The sequence below is a fragment of the Barbus barbus genome (assembly GCF_936440315.1).
Source record: "Barbus barbus genome assembly, chromosome: 18".
NCBI classification, from domain to species: Eukaryota; Metazoa; Chordata; class Actinopteri; order Cypriniformes; family Cyprinidae; genus Barbus; species Barbus barbus.
The window spans coordinates 12,718,008-12,743,369 of NC_136746.1; the positions used below are offsets into that span (position 1 = coordinate 12,718,008).

The 25,362-nt window shown below is 35.4% G+C and overlaps 3 protein-coding genes and 1 pseudogene across 4 annotated transcripts in view; 1 reads left to right on the forward strand and 3 right to left on the reverse strand.

Annotated features, from left to right (window-relative positions):
• Positions 1-9: 9 nt before the first annotated feature.
• Positions 10-3,961, reverse strand: dync2li1 (dynein, cytoplasmic 2, light intermediate chain 1). Its single transcript, XM_079440562.1, has 13 exons — positions 3,803-3,961; positions 3,514-3,646; positions 3,328-3,362; positions 3,185-3,254; positions 3,004-3,092; positions 2,155-2,335; positions 2,010-2,078; positions 1,761-1,838; positions 1,526-1,605; positions 1,349-1,419; positions 1,033-1,130; positions 868-960; positions 10-309 (listed from the first exon to the last, which is right to left on the reverse strand). The coding sequence occupies exons 1-13, from the start codon at positions 3,814-3,816 to the stop codon at positions 247-249; spliced, it is 1,074 nt and encodes a 357-aa protein (XP_079296688.1). The 5' UTR covers positions 3,817-3,961; the 3' UTR covers positions 10-246.
• Positions 3,962-4,571: 610 nt separating this feature from the next.
• On the reverse strand, positions 4,572-14,185 carry abcg5 (ATP-binding cassette, sub-family G (WHITE), member 5). Its single transcript, XM_079440362.1, has 13 exons — positions 13,965-14,185; positions 12,198-12,319; positions 11,770-11,906; positions 9,814-9,912; positions 9,299-9,431; positions 8,560-8,699; positions 8,008-8,137; positions 7,611-7,824; positions 7,213-7,418; positions 6,255-6,393; positions 5,908-6,093; positions 5,473-5,585; positions 4,572-4,989 (listed from the first exon to the last, which is right to left on the reverse strand). Exons 1-13 carry the CDS (start codon positions 14,117-14,119, stop codon positions 4,805-4,807), a joined length of 1,959 nt encoding a protein of 652 aa, XP_079296488.1. The 5' UTR covers positions 14,120-14,185; the 3' UTR covers positions 4,572-4,804.
• Positions 14,186-14,389: 204 nt separating this feature from the next.
• LOC306883874 (ATP-binding cassette sub-family G member 8-like) lies at positions 14,390-19,647 on the forward strand (annotated as a pseudogene). The gene is made up of 10 exons (XR_013785928.1): positions 14,390-14,455; positions 14,885-14,986; positions 15,104-15,116; positions 15,890-16,160; positions 16,242-16,404; positions 16,535-16,633; positions 16,820-16,892; positions 18,322-18,589; positions 18,684-18,811; positions 18,893-19,647. The product of XR_013785928.1 is annotated as an ATP-binding cassette sub-family G member 8-like (transcript).
• Positions 19,648-21,339: 1,692 nt separating this feature from the next.
• Positions 21,340-25,362, reverse strand: part of lrpprc (leucine-rich pentatricopeptide repeat containing) — a 55,494-nt gene continuing 51,471 nt past the window's right edge. Inside the window, exons 35-38 of the mRNA XM_079439737.1 lie at positions 24,112-24,186; positions 23,902-23,986; positions 23,252-23,394; positions 21,340-21,794 (exon numbers count right to left, since the gene is read on the reverse strand). Coding sequence (XP_079295863.1) covers positions 21,723-21,794; positions 23,252-23,394; positions 23,902-23,986; positions 24,112-24,186 — 375 coding nt within the window. The 3' untranslated portion in view covers positions 21,340-21,722. The remainder of the gene's footprint in view (positions 21,795-23,251; positions 23,395-23,901; positions 23,987-24,111; positions 24,187-25,362) is intronic.

Sequence of the window (25,362 nt, forward strand, 5' to 3'; positions counted from 1 at the left end):
AAAAAATTTGATATTTATCAAGGGATTTTATTTACAAAAATACATTCTCCAAATTGTATTCAACTACAAAGAAGCAATATGAGCTAAAAAGATTAAACACAGACAGCCATACTAACATTACACATAATATAGCAATATTTATACATTTCATTCTTTATAGTACATATTGGAAAGTGAATGAATGTATAAATACATTAATACAGATGTAATCTGTAAAAAAAAAGAAAAAAGGTTTTTGAGTGAAACCTATGGATCCAGAGCCAAACTTTTCCATGATTTTGCTTGTTCTCTCTTATACTGTTCCAGCTCCTTAGGAAAAAAACAAGGAAAAAAGTTGCTAATACATGAAATAATCTGAATCTTTTAGTCAGTTAGATTTAGTTTACTTTCTAAAAACATGCTGTAAACTTTTGATTCAAAGTTGATTACTGTGTAGAAAATTATGAGATTATATTATTTTTAAATCTTACATGATAGCATAATTTAACATGTTTTACTCTAGAATTGTAATGTACAAAAACTGCAATCTGAGCACGTGAAACTGCAATCGTAACCCTCTGCCACATATCGGCTGATTATTGCAGTTACTAAGAACTCAGGTCTATATCAGTGTAAGTAGGTGAGAAGCTACTGAAGGGCAGTGAGTGTGAGGTGCAGGGTAACTCTCAGTCACATACTGTACTCGGAAGTAAAGCAGTCTAGAAGATCAGTTAATGGCTACAGTACTGTAATAACTCTGAGTCAATTTTACTGCAGGGTTATATATACACACACACACACACACACACACACATGACTACAGGTTACTAGAAGACAAACATTTGCTTAAAGGTGATTTTACAGTGACAATAAACATGCTTCTTTTACCTGGTCTTTCTGGGCTCTGACAGAGTCTACAAGGGGCTCACTGTACTGAGGGTCTTTGGCAGGATCTTTCAGCTCCTTACGTTCCTTGGTGTTCTGAAGACAAAAAGGTCAGTGGTCAGACAGACATTATTAAACCATTACTATTGTTTACAGAGGAAACCATACCTCAGGTGGAAAAACCTTTTCAAAAACCTTTTTCCAGAGGTCTAAGGGGTTTTTGGCATGAAGAGTCCCGATATCAACATCAGAGGTTACAGGTGGGCCTAGAAGATGAATGAATTCAAATATTTTGAATACCCACGTATAATAGGAGTAGATGAAAAATTAGGCTTATACTTGTGTTTATAATTGTGCACATTAGACACTAAATTTCATTAACAATTTTTAATATTGAGGTAAAACTGAATGTATAACAATATGCAACAAACTAATTTTAACATTAGTAACAATAAACACAACAAAAGTACAATACATATCTTACCGATCTGATTGAGGGAGTCAAAGCCTGCTGGAATAGCCAGAGGTTTGCTGGGGTCAGTAGAGACTGACTTTCTAATAGAATTGAAGAGAAACTATTTTATAACACTGTGACTAATAAATTTTAGTAATGATGAATATTCCGCATCTTAAATACAAGAAAATAATGAAAGGTTCATACGGTCTTTCAGTCCCAAACGCCAGCTGATTAACAAAACTCCTGCTTTTAGACATTGTGGCTTCTGACTTGCTGCTGGTGAACTGTGGAGAGTCAGAGAGCATACAAATATAACACTGACCAGAAAAACAGAAATGCTAAAGGGGTGATTTTATGAAGCTACAAATTTCTGTAGGTTATGATCCATGATCATTTTCTAACCACATTCTGAAATTCTTTTACATGACGTCAGTCTTACGATTAATGAGGCTCCGTAGAAGTGGGCTAAGAAGCGCAGAGTCTTACAAATCACCTTTCTCTTCTCTGAATCAAAGTCCTAGAAGGAGGTGGATAGATAGGATTTGATTTAAGAGTTAACTTTATAGTAAAATGCAATTAAAAAAAGGTAATGCTTTGATATGTTTACGGTTTCATATTACATTCTTTTACATGCTATTTAAAACACAGAAAGCAGTATGAATGCAGGCTGTAAAACATGAGATTTTACCTGAAAGATGTCAAACTTGCTTCCAACTATGAGAAGGGGAACAGGGAAAGGGCTGATGAGCTCTCTGTCCTGTTGAAAAGAGATTATTTTAATGAAACATTCAATTTCAGGCTTCATTTATAGCAATTATGTTACTCTCTCACACCGGATAGTCTTTGTGGAGGACTCGTGGGACTCGTTGTTTGCCAGATCTGGATTCTTCTGTCTTCTGGAGGGAGGCACACACTTTCTCCACCTGACTTTGCGCTGAATCCAGCAGCCTCTCCATGGTCTCCCACAGAGCATTGGGTTTAGATAGATCCAGAACAAGTACTACAGACAAAGAACTGCAAAAACAAGCACAATTGATCTGAATTTGTGGTATTTGAAACATGTATGGAAGTTTATTCCAACACAGAATAAAAATTCAGATATTTCTGAAATAAAAGTCTTAATTGTGAGATTAAAAAAAAAATTCACAATTACCTTTTTTATACAGTGGGGAAAAAATTAATTACGCAAATTCTAAGACTTACTATTATAATAACAATAAATTTGTTATCTCAGAATTCAAAATGTAAAATGTAAACTCAAAATTGCGAGATGTAAACTTAAACCTCTGAAAGGAAAAGTCTCAATTATGAGATATGAATTCAGTTGTGAGGAAAAAAAATGTGAACTGAATTGAAAGTTGCAATTACATTTTTTAATTTGTATTTTGTGGTGCAAAAAAAAAAAAGAAATTGCAAAATGTAAACTGAAAAAAATATCTGAAAAAAAAAAAAAGTTACAAGACACAAGCACAGATTGCAAGATATAAATTCTGAATTCCAAGAAAACAACCTAAATAGCAAGATGTTAATTCACAATTACGAGAAATAAACTTCTGAATTGTCTGAATTGTGAGCGATAAAATCACAATAATTTATTGTTATTTTTAAATAAGCTTCCATAGTTTAATTTGAGTTAAATGTACATCCAGCCTGAATGAGTGTACAGTGTTTATGAGTCTAACCTGACATTGTCAGCTGTAATGGGAATCTGCACTAGGTCTGATAAGGAAATTCCTCCTCCCAGTTCCCACAGGTGAGCGATGTCTTTAGGCTGCAAAGAGGAGAAAAACATACTTTTATATATCAATTAATATAGAAATATTTTTTTTTCTTTTTGTAAGAAACCGAGGACAATACTCATACCGTATTATGCCCTCTTGCACGTCTACCAAAAGTGTACTCCAGTGCAAGAGTAGGTTTAGCTGCCTCATCTCTGAAACAGAAACATGATGCGAGGTGAAACGAAAACACTCAAAAACTTCAAATGTACAGTATGACAAACTTACCTATCAAGAAACCGCAGTAATATTGTTGTCTTACCCTAAAACAGAGATGCAATGTAAAAATCTAAAATATTAACATGAATTGTTTGGTATTAGCACATACATTTTCAAACATTATCAATCCCTACAGTAGCTTTACTTCAGGTAGGCCTAAGTGTTTAGAGTGATATGCTGCAGGCACACGCATACCCCTGCTTTACTGCCCATGAAGAAGACTGTTCTCTGTGTGGGGAAGTATGCGTCCTCTTCAGCGTCCTCTTCATCAGTCCTGCTCTCCCTGCTGCGCACTTCCACTGCAGCAATATCCCATAAAGTATCCGAGCTACGAGACAACATGATCTGAATAGCAGTGTCTGCCTGCTTAATAAAGCAGTAGCTCGTCTCTCTCTCTCTCTCTCTCTCTGGGTAGCTAGTAAGCGAACTAGCATTGAAATATGAGAAAACAATAATGTGTATAATAACTCAACCAATAGCTTACCTTATTTTATGCATTATCACTCTTTGTTTCTAAAAAAAACAAATAATTTACTCCTGGAGTCAACAAAGAAACGAGTTTTGATTCAGTTTAGTCCTGTCCTGATGCTTGTCGACGGGAGAAGCTTTATTACCGTTGCGAGGGGTAACGGCACTGTTTGATGATGTAAGACACGCAGTGTACTATGGGAAATGAAGTTCTTCCCGCATCCCACAATGCTCTCTCTATTAACGCGAAGTTCATATTCACAAATATAGATACTTTGAAACAATATTTGTTTTGAAGTACATAAATTTGAAAACTGAAAATGGTTGAATAGTAATAGAGAACCCTTATGAATAGTATAGTAACCATGATTATTTTGACAGATTGATTACTATTTGTAGTCTTACTAAAAATACCATGGTTAGACTATGCTCATGTTTTTGGTTTTATTTGTAGTAAAACCAAGGTTAATTTTCGTAAGAGACAAACCTGACAATATGATGCTGTCAACATGATCTTGCCGCTGTATGAGATAAACAAATAGCCTAGTAACTTTAGCTCTCCTCACATGAAAATACAAGTTAAAACTGACAGGGACAGAGCATTTGAACGAAAGCATGATGTAAGCATTGATACCAGCATTCATATGACAAATTCACAAGTGTATGAAAATAAGCAAAACAGTCATTGGTAAGAAATGGCCTTTTTATTCAAATGCTGGTAATGCCATTTCATTCTAAATCCATTTTAAAACATCAGGTACACATTTTATTAAACATTTATGGTGTATAACAGATTATTTACAGTCACATTAGAAATTATTATACCACAAACAGTAATGGTACACCATATTGTGGAGATAATGGATCAATAACTGTGGAAAAGGTTGATGAATTCAGCTTTCATGTTGAGGTTATCTTGATACAGTGTAGGCTACTATATATATGATTCAGAGATATACTATATACAAAATAAAGAACATAAAATAACATTCACATCAACACACACACACTCAGGACCTTAGCGTCGGACAAGGTGATCGCGGATCTTGAAGCTTATGATGCCCAGTATCACGAGCGCAGGCAGGAAGGCATAGAGCAGGAGGAAGTCTTGTGTGTAACGTGAAAGAGCTCCAGGATAACCCTGATCTATGATCATATTTCCACTGTCCACCAGACATGATCCTGGCAAACCAGCTAAAGGAGCTGAGTGAGAGGAACAGTTAGTTAGAGGACATACGTGTGGACAGCTTATGCATTATATGTTAAAGACTCCATGAAATCAAATGTCAAGTTAGTCTATGCCTATTAGCTTTACAAAAACAAACAAAAACATCCTTTGGAATGTACACACTTCTGGGAAAACTATATATGAATAATATTGACTATAATATTGATAATATAATTGCCCACTGCTCCGGGTGTGTGTGTTCACTGCTGTGTGTGTGCACTTTGGATGGGTTAAATGCAGAGCACAAATTCTTAGAATGGGTAACCATACTTGGCTACATGTTACCTCACTAATATTTGACATGCTGAGGATAATGATGTAAACTAAAAACTACTGGCTTCTCCCTTCAAATTCTTATTTCCATAAGAAATACATTAACACAGAAACTATGCTTGTGAAGCTATTTAATGGGATCCATTAGTATGCAATAGATTGAAGAAGATGATGATTTATCTTACTGCAGGTGAAGTTCAGGCCGTAAAACTCAGTGACGATCAGAAGCTCACAGCCGTACTTCTGGAAGGTTAGATAACTCAGCCATTGGAACACCACAGGCATTTGTTTAAAACTCCTGAAAGGATAATAAAATCATTTTATAACACTTCATACTTGAAAGTATAGTCCAAAAAAATCTAAATTTGTTTAGATCTTTGCATATATCTTAACAGACTTTGAGAATTTTTGCAATGCATCAATTTCTCACCAATGGATCTTCTGCAGTGAATGGGTGCCATCAGAATGAAGCCAAGTAGTGGATTATTGTGATGTTTTTATCAGTTGTTTGGACTCTCATTTTGACGGCACCCATTCACTGCAGAAGATCCATTGGTGAGCAAGTGATGTAACGCTGAATTTTTATGACAATGTTGAATAAATCAAAGTAATTTCTTCACCTTAGAAATCCAGATCCCACCATGATTCCAGCTACATTGAGTAGAGCGACCCCACTGTTGACCATATTGGGGTCTTGAACGACTCCCAACAAGACCAGTGTTAAAAGTTCACCTATGATGTGAGGAACCATGACCACGGCTGAAAAACACACAAAGCGCACAGGATCTGGGTTCATGCCAACGGTCCTGAAACACCAAACCACACAGAGAAACAGCATTAGGTCAAGATCCAAAAACCTGTAACTTTTATTTTATTCTGAGGACATTCCCCTCGGATTTGAACTGTAGTTACCCTAACCCGAACTCTGACAAACTCAAGTGGCTCTCACAAACACGCCCATACTTACCAGTACAAGAAAGAGGTGAAGATGAACACACTGATAATACTAAAGGGCAGGATATGGATGATGTAAGCCAGAAACATCTGCCACTTCTGGTACAAGCCATCTTTACTCTCCTGGTCAGCGATGGCCCTTAAAGCAGGAACTGTTGTAAAAGATATTATTTTCAGTCAGGAAGAAAAAGGCAGATAACTATTTTCCACACTCATACTATACTATTTATTTAAACTGCATGAAAGTGAAAACACAGTAGCAGACATGTTGTGTTATCGCAAGTGCTCTAAGTTCAACGTTAAGCAATAATCATGGGCATGCAGGAGCAATTTGTGAGATGCAATCCCTTATCAGCCAGGAACTGATATATAAACGACAGGAATTATTTCTCTAAAGCACTGACTTAATCAAACAGCATAAACAGTTCTTGAAACCAGTGATATTTTAGTATCATTAATCTAGTATTCTAGAATTGACTTGTATTTTGGATTTTTTTTTTCCCATTTTAATTTTAGTTTACGTTGTAGCAATTTTTTGTGCATTTTTGTTCATCTGATTTTTTTTTTTTTTTTAAATACGTCTGTTTAGTTTTCATTATTTTTAGTTTAGTTATTTAGCTTTAGTAATGGTAATTTTAGTAAGTAATTAAAGTATTTCTTTATTATTTATACTAAATAAATATCTGAAATGTTGTCTTGTTTCACTTGAAAGTATAATTAAAAGTTTTTTTATATCTTATTTCAGTTAGCATGTATTCCATATTTAACATAAATGTTTAATAGTTTTAGTTAATGGCTTGTTGCTTTGTTGAAATGCAATTATGCAACTCTTTTAGTCACTGTTTTTTAACCTCAAAAATGTCTCAATATTGGAATATAAATATTTTGCATTAACATTTTTTCTCCTTTGTATCAATTACTTTATTATTAATATATTTTTGAGTTATGTTAACTGCGGATGAGATACTCACATAAAGCCACAGCATTCAGCATGCCGGTATAGGGTGAGGCACCCATGGCTTGGTAGATTATGCCGATTCGGTCCTGTACAGCACCTTTTGTCACATCCTTATCCAGCTTCATGAGAAAAAAAGCAATAAAGAGGCCATAGATGAGATTCTGAGAGAGGCGCATGAGAATGCCCATCCTGTCACGAAACATATTACGCACGGTCCGCCTGTGTGTAGAAGAGAGAAGGAAATGCATGAAAAGTGTTTCATTAGGTAAACTATATGCTTCATGTGGTAACATCTTTTATTTTATTTATTTTAATGGTCAGGTCAGATAGAAATAGCTCTTGTAAGGCATATTTTCACCCTTTTACAGCGTCCTTTCATTAAAACTGCAAGGCTTGTCATGGCAGTTTTACCTCAGGAGGACATTCAGTTTGGACAGGCAGTTGGGGGACTCCTTGTTTTTGAATGGGATCATGGGTTTGTCTGCCCTCTGGCAGCTTTGCTCGATCCTTCCCAGCATGCTTTTGTAGATCTCTGAGTTCTGGTAGGCTGATGTGACGTCATGCATGCGGCTGTAGGTGGCGGCTTCCCTCTCGCTGCAGCGTGTGTCCACAGAGGTCAGATCAACTGTCAAATAAAAGGAACGAACACTCAATAAAAACAGCTATGTTTTTAGATATATTATTTCTATTTTTATTTTTAGAAGTAAAGATATTTTTTTAAACTATAGGAACACCTTGAAAACAGGCTAATTGATTCATGTTCAAACTTCAGAAAAAGAAAGTGTTCAGACAACTTCAAAAGTCGTACCATAAAAATCAAAAGGGTTGCAGTACTCAGGACACTCATATCCACAGCTGCTGAAGAAATCCACCATCTCTTCAGGCTTCCCACAGAACACCAGTTCCCCTCGGCTCATGATTGCTATTCTGTTAAAGATCTGCAGATGTATATCTTTCAGTTATCTACCTTTGTATCATGAGGGCTATCACAGTTCACGCTAAATTAATATAATTCACTGCGCTGAATGTAAAATGTACTAAATTGATATCACTGTTTTCATATGCACCATGGTAAATACATATGCTTTTCAGTAAGCTTTTTAGTAAAAAAATTTTAACAATGAGCAATACATTTGTTACAGCATTTATTGATCTGTTAACAGTAGTTAATAAAAATACTTGTTTTTTTATATTGTTGCTTATTACTGTTAAATATATATATATTATTATTATTTAGTAAAGCATAAGTAAAATACATGACATTTTAAAAGTGCATTTTCATTATTCTAGCTCTATAGGCTCAGGTTACCAGCCCTGAGCATCTTCAGCCATCTTTACAATTAGTGAATGAGCTACTCACCCTGAAAAGTTCTGAACGGGGCTGATGGATGGTCACTATGACTATTCGATCTCTTCTGGCCAGTTCAGCCAGCAGCACCACGATCTGATTAGCCGTCATGCTGTCCAGTCCTGTGGTCGGCTCATCCAGGAGAATCACCTCTACCATGACATAACAGAAAATGGAAAAACAGGAGAAGAAATAAAACAAATGACTAACTTTCTACAAAGTCCACTTTCTGCCCTTTGAGAGACAACTTTGAGTGTCTTCTTAATTCAAGTAATTAAAGCAATTAATAGATTTCCCTTTGTCTAAAGTTAGAGTTAAATTAATTGGCTGATGAATTCATTTACTGCTTGATTGGAGAAGGCAGCAGATGAAAGCCACTTATAATTGCTGGTTTGTGTTCAGTTTGGAGTGGCCTCAACTAATCCATAGTCCACGGTCCCAGGAGACCCAGATAAAGGATCCAAAGGGACCCTCATAGACCTCGGCTTAAAATTAAAAATGTGATAACCCCGTCTGCCACTTTTAATATTCTACTTCAGTCCCTTTCACTCATTTGTCCATTCCACAATAATCCTTCGAGGGGCTTTGGGTCTCTGTGCTGGTCGCTCTGCATTTAAATAACATTTAGTCTCTCTTATGTGCAAGCAAGGAAGGAACACACTACACTGTGTTTGTACTCCATACATAAACAAACATTATGCTATTATGGGTTATTAATAAGATGCCTCAGGCAGGTCAGAGGGCAGCTCACTTGGGTCCTGAAGCAGCTGGCTGGCAATGGAAACCCTCCTTCTCTCTCCACCAGAAATGCCTGGGAAAATGCGGCCTCCAATCACGCTGTGAGCCACATGTCCCAAACTCAGCTCTGCCATGACTGCAGCTACCTATGACAGATCAAACAGGGATCAGCTTATTAAAAATATAAACGATGTCTCCATCATAACACTATGACAGTTAAAGTATCTGTAGGTATTTGAGATTTTGGTTACACTTTATTTTGATAGTCCACCTTAGACATTCTACTAACTATAAGTAACTGGACCCATCAAAATAATATGTTAGTAGATATTAAGTAAACAGTCTACTACTAATACTCTAATGACTGCTAGTTGACATGTAGTTGCAAAGTTACTTACTGTTAGTAGAATGTCTAAAGTGGACTATCAAAATAAAATGTTACCGAGATTTCTATATGCAGTTCATTTATTCAATTCTGATGTCCATATTTCCATATCTGTCCAATATCTGTGAAGGGAATGTGCCCACCTTCTTGCGTATGGCCTCAGAAGAGTGTTTTCTCAAAGCAAGCTGAGCAGTGTATGTCAGAGTCTCCTCCACAGTCAGATAGCTCAAGAGATTGTCACTCTGAGAGAAAAAAAAAAATTATGGAAGCATTCAAAATAAAGCTATTTATTTCTACATAAACAACCATGCAATTAGCCTGAGATGCATTTCCCATAACTCGCTGCTTAAATACTACTGTTATGCACTGTTGGAGAAACAAGTGGCTGTGTAAAAAGTTCTGCTAATGACATTTATATCTGCAGCATTTTTTTAGAGAGGGTGCTATAACGAACATGGCATCTGAGGGCTACTTTGCTGTTTTCATTCTCTGCTGTTTTGCTTTATTTGAGGTTTGATTCATTGTGGGTTACCTCTGGGGATTCCTTACACATTTTCTGACGCTCTTTACAATGATGCTGATTGCTGACATGCAAAATATATTGATTGAAATGCATATATATTAAATAATGGAAAGAATGATATTGAATGTACTAAATGTGTTGTATCTCGACCATACATCAATGGAAAGCTAATTTAATCAGCTTTCAGTTGATGTAGAAATCAAAAACTGGTTTTGTGGTCCTGGGTCACAAATGTTAACTTACTTATTGTCAATAGCAAGATCTATTGAAGTCTACATGTCACATACAGTGGTGGCCAAAATTATTAGAACACTAGTATTTTCACCAGCTAAAAAAATGGTTGGTCAGCTAAGTCATTCTGCAAAACATTTTCAATTATTATGCTTCTGAGAAATCAAGTCATATAGGTTTGAAACAAAAACACAAGGGTGATGGCAATTTTTGGTGAACTGCCCTTTATTCACAAATGCATTTTATCAAGGAAGAATCACAGAATATTTTATTAATTGAAGCCACATGGTCATCCAATTAGGGCTGACTTCTGTTTGTTACGTGAGGTGTGCATGTACCAGTGGGTAGAGGACCTGTGCTTTTTAAGTTAGCTGTTAAGGCACTTCGGTGCACTTCATCATTTGTAAACTTTGCTCCTAAACTGAAATTCTTATCCGTGTCTTCAGTTTAGGTCTTATGTTTATCAAGTAAGAAGGTTGTGGAGCTTGTGATCTGTAATTTGTTGTACAGTGAATTTCACACTGCTGAAATTGGACTAGAAGCAAAGCTACCATAACCTCTACTATTAGGGAAAAAGTTAACTTCACATACCTTTAGCTCATGAGGCATATTTAATTACTGGATTAGATTTATAGCTTCTTTGCATCCAAAATTAATCTGTAGAAATGACCTGCAATAACAGCCGTCTTCTCCATGCTTATTTAATTTTCTGGAAGATACACATGAACAGCTCAGAGGAATAATGTAATGAACTCATGTGTAACGGCTAATTTCAGAGTTAACTCTAAATGAACTTTTCTGCAAACTTTACTGTGTTTAAGTTTGGTTGTGACAGACTTGACCTATAGTTACCTAGCCAATTGCTTTTCTACAGTTGACCAAAGTTCAGTCACATGTGGCCTGTGATATTTAGATTGCCACGCACGCACACACATTTACAGTGTGCTGCAGATGTACAGTATTCAGTTTATTACAAGTTCTACTGTGTAATAATCAGTGATATTTTCTTTTAAAATCAGGGATGGGAACGCAGCATGACGGAGAGGGGATGGAGTTCCAGTTTGAATACACTATTTTGATACTTTTGCCACCACAAATTTGTGCAAACTTTATTTTTTCTCATTTTTAAAATACTACATGGTTCAATTTTTCACCTCTTTGCACACTTATATTATCAGTAATGTAAACTGATGTTTTAGTATACTGAACTGTAATGTATTGATAGTGGTATAATAAGTTTTGGTAATACGATGTTTGCTTGTAAATCAATACAAATTAAAAGTCTGTACTGATCTTTAGTTGTCAGTATTTTTTAGATTCATATTTTTAACCAAAAAACCCTCACCTGGAGCACATACGAGAAACAATCTTGGAACTGCTCTGCTTTTAGCTTTCTTCCATTCACAAAAACCTCTCCAAGGAGTTTACCAGAATTCCCGATTCGTCCTGCTATAGCATCTAACAGAGTGGTTTTTCCAGAACCTTGAGAGAGAGAGACATCAATAAGCTTTTGATATATTATCATATGACATTGACATTTAAAGAAATTACATTTTCAGCCTTACGTAATGTAAGGTATACATTATGTTTTAAATAGTGGTACAGTATAATAATCTGTGAGAATTTAACTTTTTTTTTTGTTCTGCTTCTTTTGTTAGCGGTCATGCTCTAAATAAACAGAATAAAACGTGTTAAAAATCACCATAGTTTTAAAACTCATAGTATTAAAACTCATCTAAGCATCATAGTTAGTCTGCCTTTTGAGTCACTTACCTGAATTCCCCAGAATTCCCATTATCTGCCCACTGTCCACATGAAACGACACTTGATTCAGTATTTGCCTTGTCCATTTTTTCCTGAAAGATGAAAGGTCCCACCAGGGTCCTACACGTTCACTGTAACACACATAAGCAAACAAAAAATGTTTACGCAATGGTCACAAGAAGTGCTTTCAGTTTGTCACTATTTTGCATGAAGCTTCATTGAAATAAAAGATCTAATAAAAGATTAATAGCCTACCAGTTGTATAATTGTTGCCAAAAATAAAGTCAGCTGATGAGAAAATGTCTGATTGCTTATGGCATTTCAACCTTTATTGACTGATCGTTTCATGTTAATTGCATGCTTAATCTGCTGATAAATCTGGCCTTTGATTTGCTGGATTTAGCAGAGAAAATGTAAGTATGTATGTGTATGTATATATACAGTATATCTGCCATATGTATGTATGTACAGTGGTGTGAAAAAGTGTTGGCCCCCTTCCTGATTTTTAATTTTTTTGCATGTTTGTCACACTTTGTTTCAGATTATCAAACAAATTTAAATATTAATCAAAGATAACACAAGTAAACACAACATGCAGTTTTTTTGTGAAGTTTTTTTATTATGAAGGGAAAACAAAATCCAAACCCACATGGCCCTGTGGGAAAAAGTGCTTGCCCCCTAAACCTAATAACTGGTTGGGCCACCCTTAGCAGCAACAACTGCAATCAAGCATTTGCGATAACTTGCAATGAGTCTGTTACAGCGCTGTGGAGGAATTTAAGCCCACTCATCTTGGCAGAATTGTTGTAATTCAGTCACATTGGAGGGTTTTCGAGCATGAACCGCCTTTTTAAGGTCATGCCACAGAATCTTAACACTTTTTCACACAGGGCCATGTGGGTCTGGATTTTGTTTTCCCTTCAAAAAACTGCATGTTGTGTTTACTTGTGTTATCTTTGATTAATATTTAAATTTGTTTGATGATCTGAAATATTAAAGTGTGACAAACATGCAAAAAAAAAAAAAATTCAGCAAGGGGGCCAACACTTTTTCACACCACTGTATGTATGTATGTATGTATATATATATATATATATATATCTGCCATATGTATGTATATATAATCCCAGTAATGTAGCTGATGTTGCTGTCAAAAAGCACACATAACAAATGGATATTTGTGTTTTGTTGGTGTTTTTTCTACAAAATAATTTTGTACAGTCTAGAAATCAAAATTTTTTGAAATTTAGTCTGCAAACATTTTAACAATAAAAACACTTGTAATTTAAAATAGCTTGATTTTGACATTCTGTTCAAATTAATAAATATTTTATAAATAAAATTGTGGTCTTTTTAAGGTTTCAGTTTTTACTGGAGGGGATTAAAAATACTGTTGTGAAATTAAATTTAACCGCATGTCAAGTTGTATATGGCAAGTTAAGAAAAAAACTTAACTTTAAATTCTAAAATACTGATTCTTGACATGATCTTTAGTGATTATGTATTCAAATACAACAGTTGTTTGGTCATACACAGTACATGTATCAGCTGCAGTTGTCTGTTAACAGCTAAACTCAGCATAATAAACTCCTGAACACATTCAGATTATACTGAAAATAAAAACATACGTGTTTGAAGAGTGCCATTTCATTAAGAACTTAATAACAAGTTTACCAATAACCACGTGCTAAATTTGACATGAACATTAACTCTCACAGACTATGAATTAAGACAATCACCCATTTCACTGCTTTCATGTCAATGCTGTATTCTCACCTCACAGTATAGGACAGATTTTTGACGCTCAGGCTACAAGACGATTCGACATATTCCAGATTTGGTTGGGATGTTCCCATCTCTGACACCACTTTGAAAGATCCACTTAATCCATTATTCTGTAAAACATCCTGCATTGAATATAACTGACTCATTGTCTCTCATTGATGGTCAAACAAACTTCGATATTCTCCGTGTGACAGATCCACGTCTTCAGCTGTCTAAACGCTCCAGCTCATATTGCACTGATGAGGCTGGAACCATAAACAGTGACTCTTATCAGTGGAACTTTGCTCCATTTGCTATAGAGTCACTTCTCTCTGCCACCTCTCCTAAGTTTTTCCCAGGACAACAAGAGGAGCAGGTACTTCCCTAAGCGGGACGCCAGACCAGAGGGGCATAGACCCCTTTCTACCACGTCCACCATGTCAGACCAGAGTGCTATCCATTCAGAAGACAGCTTCGGCTCTACAAATGACAAACAGAACAGGGTGAGTTCACCATGAACTAAAACTACATAAGCAATCGACACTAAAATGAAAACTATATTCAGAAGATGTTCATTTTGTTTCCATTGTATAACGTCTTTATTTACAAATTCATAAGAGTATGGGATTATTTATATCCTACTGATTTTCAGCGAGGTCATTCAGGACGATGCTGTACAAAAGGCTCTGTTGCAAAAATGGACCCTGAACCATGTAGAAGGCTCCAGTTCTCTTATCTGTTAACATTTGATAAATCTTATAAATAAAATGTGACCGTAATCAGTTTGAGCACCGTAATCTTAAACCTGATAAACCTTGAACTAAAAGTACTGACTGAAATGCCACTGCATAGATCGTATTTACAAGTAAATAATCATGTTGTCAAACATATGGGTATTATACTGATATTTGCACTTTATTATGTCTCAACAGACACAGTGTGAAGACATTCTTTTCTCATCTCCAGAGGAGGACAGCAGTCTGTATTTTACTTACAGCAGAGGTCGCAATGATGTCCACAATCTCCACTATGAGGTCAGTTTTTTCAGTCTGTATTCTTTCCATAAAAAAAAAAAAAAAAAAAAAAAAAAAAAAAAAAATTACTCTTCAAAATACATTTTTTTTCCTGTTTTCTTTCTCCTGAAGTTTTAGATACTGAAAGAAGGTAATCGTTCATTTAGACATTTTTTAGGAAGCAGATGAAAACAAAACATATGCATCAGACCTAGAAATGGATATACATGACAGTTATATAAAGACATATATAAATCAAACTAAGTGGCATTTATTAAAAAGAAAACACTTTTCAAAGCAATTTATACAGTGGCGCAAATAAGTATTTGTTACACTGCTGATTTTTCAAGTTTTCCCACTTACAAAGAATGGAGAGATCTGGAATTTTCATCGTAGGTACACGTCAACTGTGAGAGACAGAACATAAAAAAAAAAAATAAAAAAAAATCCAGAAAATCACATTGTATGATTTTTAAACAATTCATTTCCATTTTATTGCATGAAATAGAAATAGATTATGAAAGCAAAATGGGTTGCAAACAACACTTCATGCATATTTCTAAACACTTTAAAATATTTTCATTACTTGAACTATATAAAATGAACTAAAATAAAATCTTATTTTTATTTTAAATTTTAGCTAATTACCATGGCAATACCTCTCATTTTCATTTTCTTTAACTTGAAGTAAATTTAAATAAAATTTAAATAAAATAATACAAACTATAGGCTATACATTTAAAAAAAAAATAGCCTAATTAATAAAAATGACAAAAACACAATAAAAATGATTAAATTACTAAAAATGGAAGAAGAAAATGTAAAAAAATAAAATAAAAACTAATTAAAAATATTAACTACAATATCTCATCATACTAAAATAGCATTTGTCAAAACCTTTGCTTATGTTTTATGTGTTTTCAGGTATTCTCATCCTAGATGAGCCTACTTCAGGTCTGGACAGCTTCACAGCCCATAATTTGGTCATTACATTGTACCGTCTGGCTCGAGGGAACCGGCTGGTGATGCTGTCAGTCCATCAGCCTCATTCAGATATCTTTCAGCTCTTTGACCTGGTGGTGCTCTTGTCTTCTGGCACAGCCGTGTACTGCGGTCAGGCCAAGGACATGGTACCTTACTTTACTTCTCTTAGGTACCCGTGTCCACGATACTGCAACCCCTCTAAACTACTACGGTGAGTGGGACAGATAACTGATGTCTATAGTTGATCGTGTGGTCCAGTTGTTGTGTCTGAACTGTGATTTTTCCCATGCAGTGGACTTGATAAGCATTGATCGGCGCAGTCCTGAACAAGAAGCACAATGTTTGGAGAAAGCCACGATATTAGCGGCCCAGTTTGTAGAGAAGGTGAAGAACACAGAGGATTTCATGTGGAAATCAGAAGATTGCGGTTCTCCAGCACTGGATGACCCTCAAAGGTAAATTTCAATCATACTGGTATTTGTTCTTTCACACTGAGGCTTTTTCTTAAATCATTTATAATAACCTCTTATGCTGTATCAATGAAAATGAAAAGGACAAGAGCTGATGATACAGTTTCTACCCCAGCCGTGTTCCTCCTGTCTCCATGAAGGAATCGGTGATCACAGTTTCCAAACAGAAGGATCGCCTGCCGGGAAAACTGCAACAATTCACAATCCTAATCAAGTAAATAAAGTGGAAAACACTTTTTATTGCAAAATTTTGTCTTCTGAAAGCTCTTTCCATTACCTGTTATTTTTTAGACGGCAGGTATTTAATGACTACAGAGATCTGGTGACATTGGTGGTTCATGGTTTGGAAGCCTTGCTGATGTCTCATCGGTTTCCTTTATTAATATGTTGTTTTTTATAGGTCATTCAGAGCCATGCTTTATCATGAACTGGAAGATGGCATATACTCAGTCACCTCGTACTTTTTTGCCAAGGTAAATAAACTGCATTATGTAAGAGCTTCAGGAATGATAGGGGTGTCGATGTGTAGACCTTTGGGATATAGCAACATTTCACAATTTTTTTTTTTTATGAACATGTAGTTACAGCGTCAAAATTATCTGTTTTTTTTTTATTTGGGTTTTGTAAAATGCATTACATCAGATGTATGACTGAAGAATGTGTAATGTTATTAGTATTTAGCAACAATGGTGTTATTAGCATTTTAGCATTAGTCATTGTTTACATGTTCGGGACAGACTGTCAGTTTGTGCTTTAGTAGTGTGGATTTTTCATTGACTCTTTCTGCGAGTTACATCATTATGCCAGTAGTCTTTCTGAAGGAGTTATTTTAATTATTCATTCAACCATTTTGTTCAAATGCACGGATTAATTCAGGGACTAAACAACACGGTTGTTATTGTTAACTAAATGTAAAACTATTAAAATCTGCTTTTTCTAAGTGAGATAAAGCTGAAGTAAAATATAAATACTAGATGAAAATCTTTAAGATGATCTTAAACTGCTTTGTAACGAAAATTTGAAATGTTTCATGGACAACTGAAATACTAAAATTACTAAAACTGAAATAAAGTTAAAATATTAAATTAATTAAAAAAATAAAATAAATAAAAAAATATAACAAAATTACTAAAGTTAAAATGAAAAAATAAAAGTTAAAGGAATAGTTCAACCAAAAATGAAAATTGTGTCATTTACTCACCCTCATGTTGTTCCAAACCTCTGAGTTTCTTTTTTATGTTGAACACAAAAGAAGATATTTTGAAGAATTGTGAAGAATCAAACAGTTGTTGGTCCCCATTGACTTCCATAGAAGGGAAAGAAATGCTATAGAAGTCAATGGGGACCATCAACTGTTTGATTACCAGCATACTTCAAAATATCTTCTATGTTCAACATCAGAAAGAAACTGATACAGATTTGGAACAACATGAGGGTGAGTAAATGACACAATTTTAACTTTGGGGTGAACTATTCCTTTAATCCCAGATAATAAATGACACTAAAATAAGACAAATGACTCTTTATTAATGATTCACTGAATCATTCCCTGAATTCATTCATTCTAAGATTGTGATTCATTAGAGAACAAAACACTGCTATAGTGTTAAAAAAAAGTAACTAGCAAGTGTCTAAAATGCAAGTACTTTATATTAACTCTATATTTAAGCAATTCATTAAAGCCGTATACTAGTCTGCTGAATTTAATAGACTTTAACTATTCTATTTATTAGTAAATAAATGTTTAGTAAGACCCTTAGAAATAGAAACTTTTGAACATCAGTTACATTTGATTCACATTTCAGACAGGGGTGAATGACATGACATGCAGGGAAAGGCTATGAGTTGAATGTTAGCTCCTGTTTGGCTATTGGACTTTGTCAGCTCCAGTGTCTCTTTCAGGTCCTTGGTGAGCTGCCAGAGCACTGTGCCTTTACTCTGGTATACGGTGTGCCCATCTACTGGTTGGCTGGGCTCAACAGTGCTCCTGATCGCTTCTTGCTCAGCTTCCTGTTGGTGTGGCTGATGGTGTATTGTAGTTGGTGCATGGCCCTATTTGTGGCGGCAGCCCTGCCAACATTGCAGACTTCGTCTTTCATGGGCAACGCACTCTTCACAGTCTTCTACCTCACGGCTGGCTTTGTCATTAGTCTGGAAAACATGTGGCTGGGTAAAAGCATCACTGAGCATTTTATTTCAAATTAATGCTAGATTCAAATCTGCAGGAATTGTTTTAAATTAACATAGATTTTCATCACTAACAGTGGCGTCTTGGTTTTCTTACATATCCTTCATGCGCTGGGGTTTTGAGGGAACGCTGCAGGTTCAGTTTCGTGGGACTAGAATCCCAATCACTATTGGAAACCTCACTGTAGAATTCGATGGTATTAAGGTGAGGAATGCTGCCATATAAAATGCACATCTATATGGTTTCTGTTCATGGATGCCATTAAATGTTCAACTTTGTTTTCAGGTTGTGGAGATGATGAAAATGAACCAGTATCCACTGTATTCCTGCTACCTGGTGCTTATTGCTGTAGCTTTTGTTTTCATCCTGCTTTATCTGTCACTCAAATTCATTAAACAGAAGTCCAGTCAGGATTGGTGAAGAGGACAACTCAGCATCAAGTCTGGTCCACACTGCAGTTTGTTTTTGCCAAGAAACCAACACATACGGTTTAAAACACTGTTCTTAAGTCCAAATATGGCTCTCTCCACAACAAATATGTTGAGTGTGTGTGTGTGTGTGTGTGTGTGTGTATATATATATAGATATATATATATATATATATATATATATATGAATGAAGCATCTACTACCACTAACTGCCGCTGGATGGCAGTAATGTACTATGTTTATACACTCTTTAGCCTACTTGTTTTTTGGTTCTGGTAAACCACCAGAACTCATGTTTGCTAGACACTTTTAAACAAATTTACTGCAGCATGTCACAATGTAGATTTCATTTATGTATTTACTTTTATTTTCTTTTGTAAATCAGAATTGTTTTGTATATTATCATTGAACGGTGTACTACAGGAGCTTTGAAAGCTAAATAAATAATTAATATAGACACTGCACTGGTGCAATATTTTGATCAACAAGCTAGGATGTATTTGTTTGATTCCACGTCTATTGTCATATTTTTATGCAGCATGATGTTAAACACATTTGAGAGAAAGAGATAACTATAACCAGAAAATAAATAAAAATAAATGCTGATCTGATGTTTCAAACACTACTTGTATTGAGCAATTAAATAAATAACACAGGGTCAATGTCACAGGCACAAATTTATGTCGTCTTACGCAACAGATGTCTCTTTAAAAAAAGATGTCTTTTATTTGATGTCAACTGTTTCTAGAAAATTAAGAGAAAGGAACATTTTTAGACTTTCAGTCACATGACTTGTACACCATATGTATGGAAGTCCATATCTGCCACATAAGAACAATGCATGGGTAAATCATAAATAAGGCATAACACAAAATGACATAAGATGAAATTCTAAGAAAAACAAGGACGACAACATGTCATAATTATGACAGTATGTCATTATGACTTAAGTTTCAAAATTATGAGAGTCATGATTATGACAAGACAATCATGAAAAAAGTAATGACAAAAAGTAAAAATTATGAGATAAAAAAAAAAGTCAATTTAGACTTTTTGTCATGATTTTGACTCATCTCGTAGTTGACTTTTATCTCAGAATTATCATCTCAAACAATTTAGATTTTTTTTTATTTTATGATTTATCCATAATCCAATAATTTTACTGTTTACCACACTTATTCTTTCTAGCTATTTCCTAAAGTGGCTAATTAATCAGAGGTCTCACACAATCCCACGAAAAGTCTTAATTCCATGTTGAAAGAGATGATTGTGGATTAAGTCTTTATAAATGTACACAGATGTTAAATTTGTTAGAGTCTGTGCTAACGCGAGGTCTGTAAAAATGTTATGTATGACTTGGTATCAGCTTTTTTCATCTAATACAATGTTCATGTGTTTATAGTGGACGAATAGTCTTAAAATATCTGACAGGGAAAAGTATAAGCAACAATGCTTGTTAAAATGAAGGACATGCTTGTATAAGACTTTAGTATAAGTTTCTGCAGAGACAAGCATGGCAGATCCATTTAAAGAAGTATATTTCAAACTGTTTTGATATCATTTATATATAATTTTAAAATGTAATGATGCTAGTGAGCGTGCTAAGAGCTCTTGAAAGATAATGTCATCCCTCTAAGGCATCTCATCAGCTTTTACTGTGCCGTCTGAATTTGGCTTGCACAAATCCTCTCAGAATGACAGTCTCCTGAGCTTCCTGACAGAGGAGAAAACAGCCGTCCACCTCCCTTTGAGAGAGCCAACCGCAGGAACTGCAAAAAAACACTGAAGCATGCAGCAATGTTACATAACCTTATAGAATAATAAATGCTGCTGTTGTTAATAAATGTTCAAATCAGTGCTGCTGTTTTGAACTTTCTATATTTAAAACACCCTACATATATTTTATTAAACAATACTGTCAAAACCAGAAACGTCAGAGGTCAAACCCGCACTAGTAAAGACACCAGGAAAGAAGAGCTGGTGCTCCAGCGGTCACTCCAACATCTCTTTAGACTTCAGCTGATAGCCACTGGATGGCAGCAATGTTCTGTTCGTTTCCTTACACACTTTTGTTCAATTTGGCAAAAGATTAGAGCTCTGCTTTGGTAAATAACAGCTTGCAGTCTAAATGTTTATTTAAGCATGTAGTAGATTTTACTGCTTAAGAAAGTTGTGCTAATATGGCTATCAATTTTTTTTAAAGGTTTTGTAAGTCGCACTGAAAACGCATTTGTGTTTTAAAAGCTAGATAAATGTACATTTTTGCACTTGTGTCCAGAAAAAAACAGGATGAATGACAGCTTCCATGATTGCTCCAATGAGATGTTTATTATATAATATGTATTACTACATAACTAAGCATAAATTGACTATATGAGCATATTGCAAATCACCCATGTGTAATATAATGCATCTTCTATGAACACATTTGCATTTTTTTCAGAGTTCAAATTGATTTTGATAAAACAAATCTTCTGAGATAATCACTTCAGGAACAAACAAAAGAAAAGATTAAAAAGAAACTTATGAAAAAGCCACTAAAGTTTTGGGTCTACATTTATTTGCATAAATATCTATGTACACATTAACCATTTCATGACAACATTATGAAGGGCAAAAAACAATCACAGTATAACACACAAGCTGTGCACATGTTGAATGTAAAAAAAAAAAAAAACGTTTTTTTTTAGTTGTCGGCCAGCTCCATGGACTCAGAGCGCTGCTTCTTCAGTTGGTCTGCGTAGAAACGAAAAGACTCCTGTGTGACAACAAAACAAAAACAAAGCATTTTTATATATGTTTAGTCAGTAAAAGGCTAAACTAGACAAAATTTGTCCAATATAATTGTACTTTGAGTGCATGTGGTGTTGTTTTTCAGTTGGTGCTGTGTGTAGTTGTGCGTTTCCCGCCCTATGGGGCAAACTAATAACTGCACAGTCCAAACAAATCCTCCACTCTCGTTTCATCTTACAAACCATATTAATTCACAAATAACATATTTACTCATTCCCCCTCCCGCAATTAAACACAGGCGCCTGTAAACAGCACTCGCTCTCTATTTTTGGAAGGTGAGTGCTTTTAGAAGATTAACATTTCTCCAACAATGTATATTCCCTTATTAATGGGGTAATTAAAGTTGATAAATAACAGCTGCTGTGTACCAGAAATGAGGCCAGATGTGAGCGGGACCTCAAATCTCTCCTTATCGCCTCTCTCCGGAGACTCTTTGTACTGTGGTATTAGCGGGGGCCGTGGGACCAGAGGAAGAAGTGGAGTTGAATGGAGCGGGAGGGAGTGCTACCTGAGATTGCTTTGTGAGAACTTAAAAGGTGCACTGAGAGCTTAGCGGTGCGAGAGGGGGAAGGGTTTGTAGATGGCTGGCAGGCTCCTCTAACGCTGGTGAAAAACACCAGAGCATGGTTCTGACAGATAGTAAATAATACACGAGAGCGTGAGGTGGACTCTTAAGGTACTGTAAAAGTATGGGCATTTCAGGTAAGCAATATGACATGAAACTGGACTCTAATTAGCTAGTGCTTGACCAACTTCAAAAATGGTTATTAAATAAAGCAGCTTGACATCCAATAACTGTTCGAAAAAAAATAAATAAATAAATAAAAATCACATTTTCCCACACAATGTGCACACAGCATTTGCGGTTCATGAAGTTTACTCATGATCTGAAGTGGGTTTCCAGTTTACACTTTCCGGTTTTTGTTTTTCCTCAAGACTTTAGAGTAAGAAAGTGTTAAGACAGATGTTTTTTTTTTAATGCATTCTGAATTAAATACAGCTGTAGCAAAAATGCCATTCAAGTTCAGATCAAACTTGGTCAGATCAAACTGTCCATTGAATTGAACGGATTCAAAACTCCAAATGAACAACTTGCCTGCATAATCATTCAAAAATGTTCAACAAAGTCTCTGTGGCAATTCTAAGCAAAAATATGTAGGTAAATACTGTGCTTAATTACACTGTATGAATAATAAATATTTTTTTTACTACATTTATATTTATTACTATATACAATCTAGTGTTCATTCAATCAAATTCAATAGAAAGTAATTACATTTTTAACTACATATTTTTACTACACTGTAGTTCTTAAAACAAACATTTCAATCTACGTTGCAACATGTTACTTAAATGAAAAAAACAACAACTTACAAGTGAATATTCAATATGTATTAAATGTTAATGAATACTGATTATTACCGGAGGCTCTTCAAAGGGAACAGTTTCTCCAGCTTCCTTGTATAGTAGCGCCAGTCTCTTGAGAGTCAACTCATCAGCCTTCACCCCCTCAGCCTGCATGCGCTCATACAGAGCCTTCGCTGAACTGAAGTCCTTGTCTAAACCTGTTGAGAGTGAGGGAGAAAACATGCAATATTTCATTCTGCACATATCAGGCCTCATGAAATAATAATGCTGTAGAGGTCTCCAAGTACTGAAACTCTCACGGTACGCTGGCTAAAGTAGCCCCTTATTAGGAAACACGTGTTTGTATTAGCAAACATGCCTCCGGTGAGTCAGTCAATGCATTCGGCTTGTTGCATTTTTAATTGACAAACTATTAACTGACTAGTTTTACTATGTGCCTCGAACAGGCCAGCTGAATGGAGTCTTAATGCCATTGTCCACCAGATGAAACTGAGTAGCTTTTAATAGCTAAAATGAAATGCATTAAAACTATTCAATGACAGAAGCAGAACAACATGTGCTGCTCCAGACGAGTATAGAGTAGCAAAATAGCACTAATTGTTTCTGACATCTACATATACTACTGTTCAAAGGTTTGGGGTTGGTAAGATTTTTATTAAAGGTTAGTGCATATCTAGCGGTGTTGATGCAAACAGTGGTCTTACCATAGCATTTCACCAAATGTGAATAGATACTCTCCTTCTCTGTGAAGTCAGGAATCAGCTCAGACAGAGCCTTGATTTTGGCAGCCTGTACAGGAATGAAAATAGAGTGTCTTTATTCACATACTGTGTGACTATATTGGATATAAACTATGTACATACACTTAATGAAAGTTCAGAGCATGAAGACTAGAACAAACTGGGTTTGTTTACCTGTCCCGGCCGCTGAGCCGCTCGCAACATGTATGTGAACATTGTGTCCTTCTGCTCACTGACAGCCGCACAGCGCTAAAGCAATCAAAGAAGCACAAGATACCTTAAAACTCTAATCACAAACATTTACCGTGTATCATAATGTGTGTTCACATGCACGCACAGTATCTGCCCCGGAGCACAACATAACCCCTTGCTATAAAAACAATTACTTGTAGTTCCTGTATCCACACAGCAGGCGGTTAAAAGAAGGCAAAGGGGAGTGTATGAAAGTGTGTGTAACAGCATGATGGAAGCGTGTGTTTTTGAATTTATCCATCTTCCATTACATCCTTTAGCACTCAGTGCAGCGCTCTATAGTTGAGGGTTAATTATACAGCTAATAAGGGAGTCAGGCAAATAACCACTCATTTCTTTATGAAAATTAAAATGTACAGTGTCCGCCCAATTTAAAGTACAATTATCTACACTTAGCCATATAAAGACTTTGAATTGCGTCAACCTGCTCCTGAGCTTTCAAGTGCTGGTGTGCAATTTTCACACTTTAATCAGGACAATATAACAAGTTAAACGAAGGCACAGTGAATTCTGGAAGGGTAAACTGTGCCGTACAGAAACTGTAGGTCTTGAGAAAATTCAACAACCTTTGTCAAAAAGAAGATATTAGCAGGTATGAAGAAATCAGGCCTTTATATGAATATTCTGGGGACCTTTAAAGCAAGCATGGACTAAACTTTTTTCTTGCAATACAAGTTACATCGACAGCATTTGTGGCATAATAGCATTTTTTTTTTTTTTAATCATGTTGCAGTAAAATGCTTAGAATGCAGGTAAACAGGATCATGAGCTTTAAAAGCTTCAAAACAGTATTGCCTGCTTACAATCCAGAAATAACCATTATTTATCATTTCAATGTTACTTTCCAGGTTTTTCATGACCATGATCTGTTCTAGAGCTTCTGGTTAGGCATTTACATTTATTCATTTAGCTGCATTTCTGTCAATTTCTGTGTTTAGACTTTTCTCTAAATAAAAAGTCTGTCAATTTCTTGTGTGGTTTACCATCTTTATATTTTTATGGCAAGAACCGAAACTAGTTTCATGTTAACACAAAGTTTAAAGAAACAGTTCACTTAAAATTCTTTCATCATTTATTCACTCAAACCCTAAAGACTTTTGTGTTCATAATTGAAATACAAATGAAAATGTTTTTAATTAAGACTTGAGAACCTGAGAGACTTCTGTCTCTCCA

What these genes read in the sequence shown, in the direction of transcription:
- dync2li1 (XM_079440562.1), bottom strand. An exon ending in ATTACAGCTGACAATGTCAG is followed by an intron (nt 2,336 to 3,003) that starts GTTAGACTCATA and finishes TTGTTTTTGCAG; the next exon opens with TTCTTTGTCTGTAGTACTTG. An exon ending in TCTACGGAGCCTCATTAATC is followed by an intron (nt 1,606 to 1,760) that starts GTAAGACTGACG and finishes GACTCTCCACAG; the next exon opens with TTCACCAGCAGCAAGTCAGA.
- abcg5 (XM_079440362.1), bottom strand. Translation starts at nt 14,119, where the DNA reads ATGAGTCAGTTATATTCAATGCAGGATGTTTTACAGAATAATGGATTA. An exon ending in GTGGGATCTGGATTTCTAAG is followed by an intron (nt 5,586 to 5,907) that starts GTGAAGAAATTA and finishes TTATCCTTTCAG; the next exon opens with GAGTTTTAAACAAATGCCTG. An exon ending in CGGCCTGAACTTCACCTGCA is followed by an intron (nt 4,990 to 5,472) that starts GTAAGATAAATC and finishes CCTCTCACTCAG; the next exon opens with CTCCTTTAGCTGGTTTGCCA.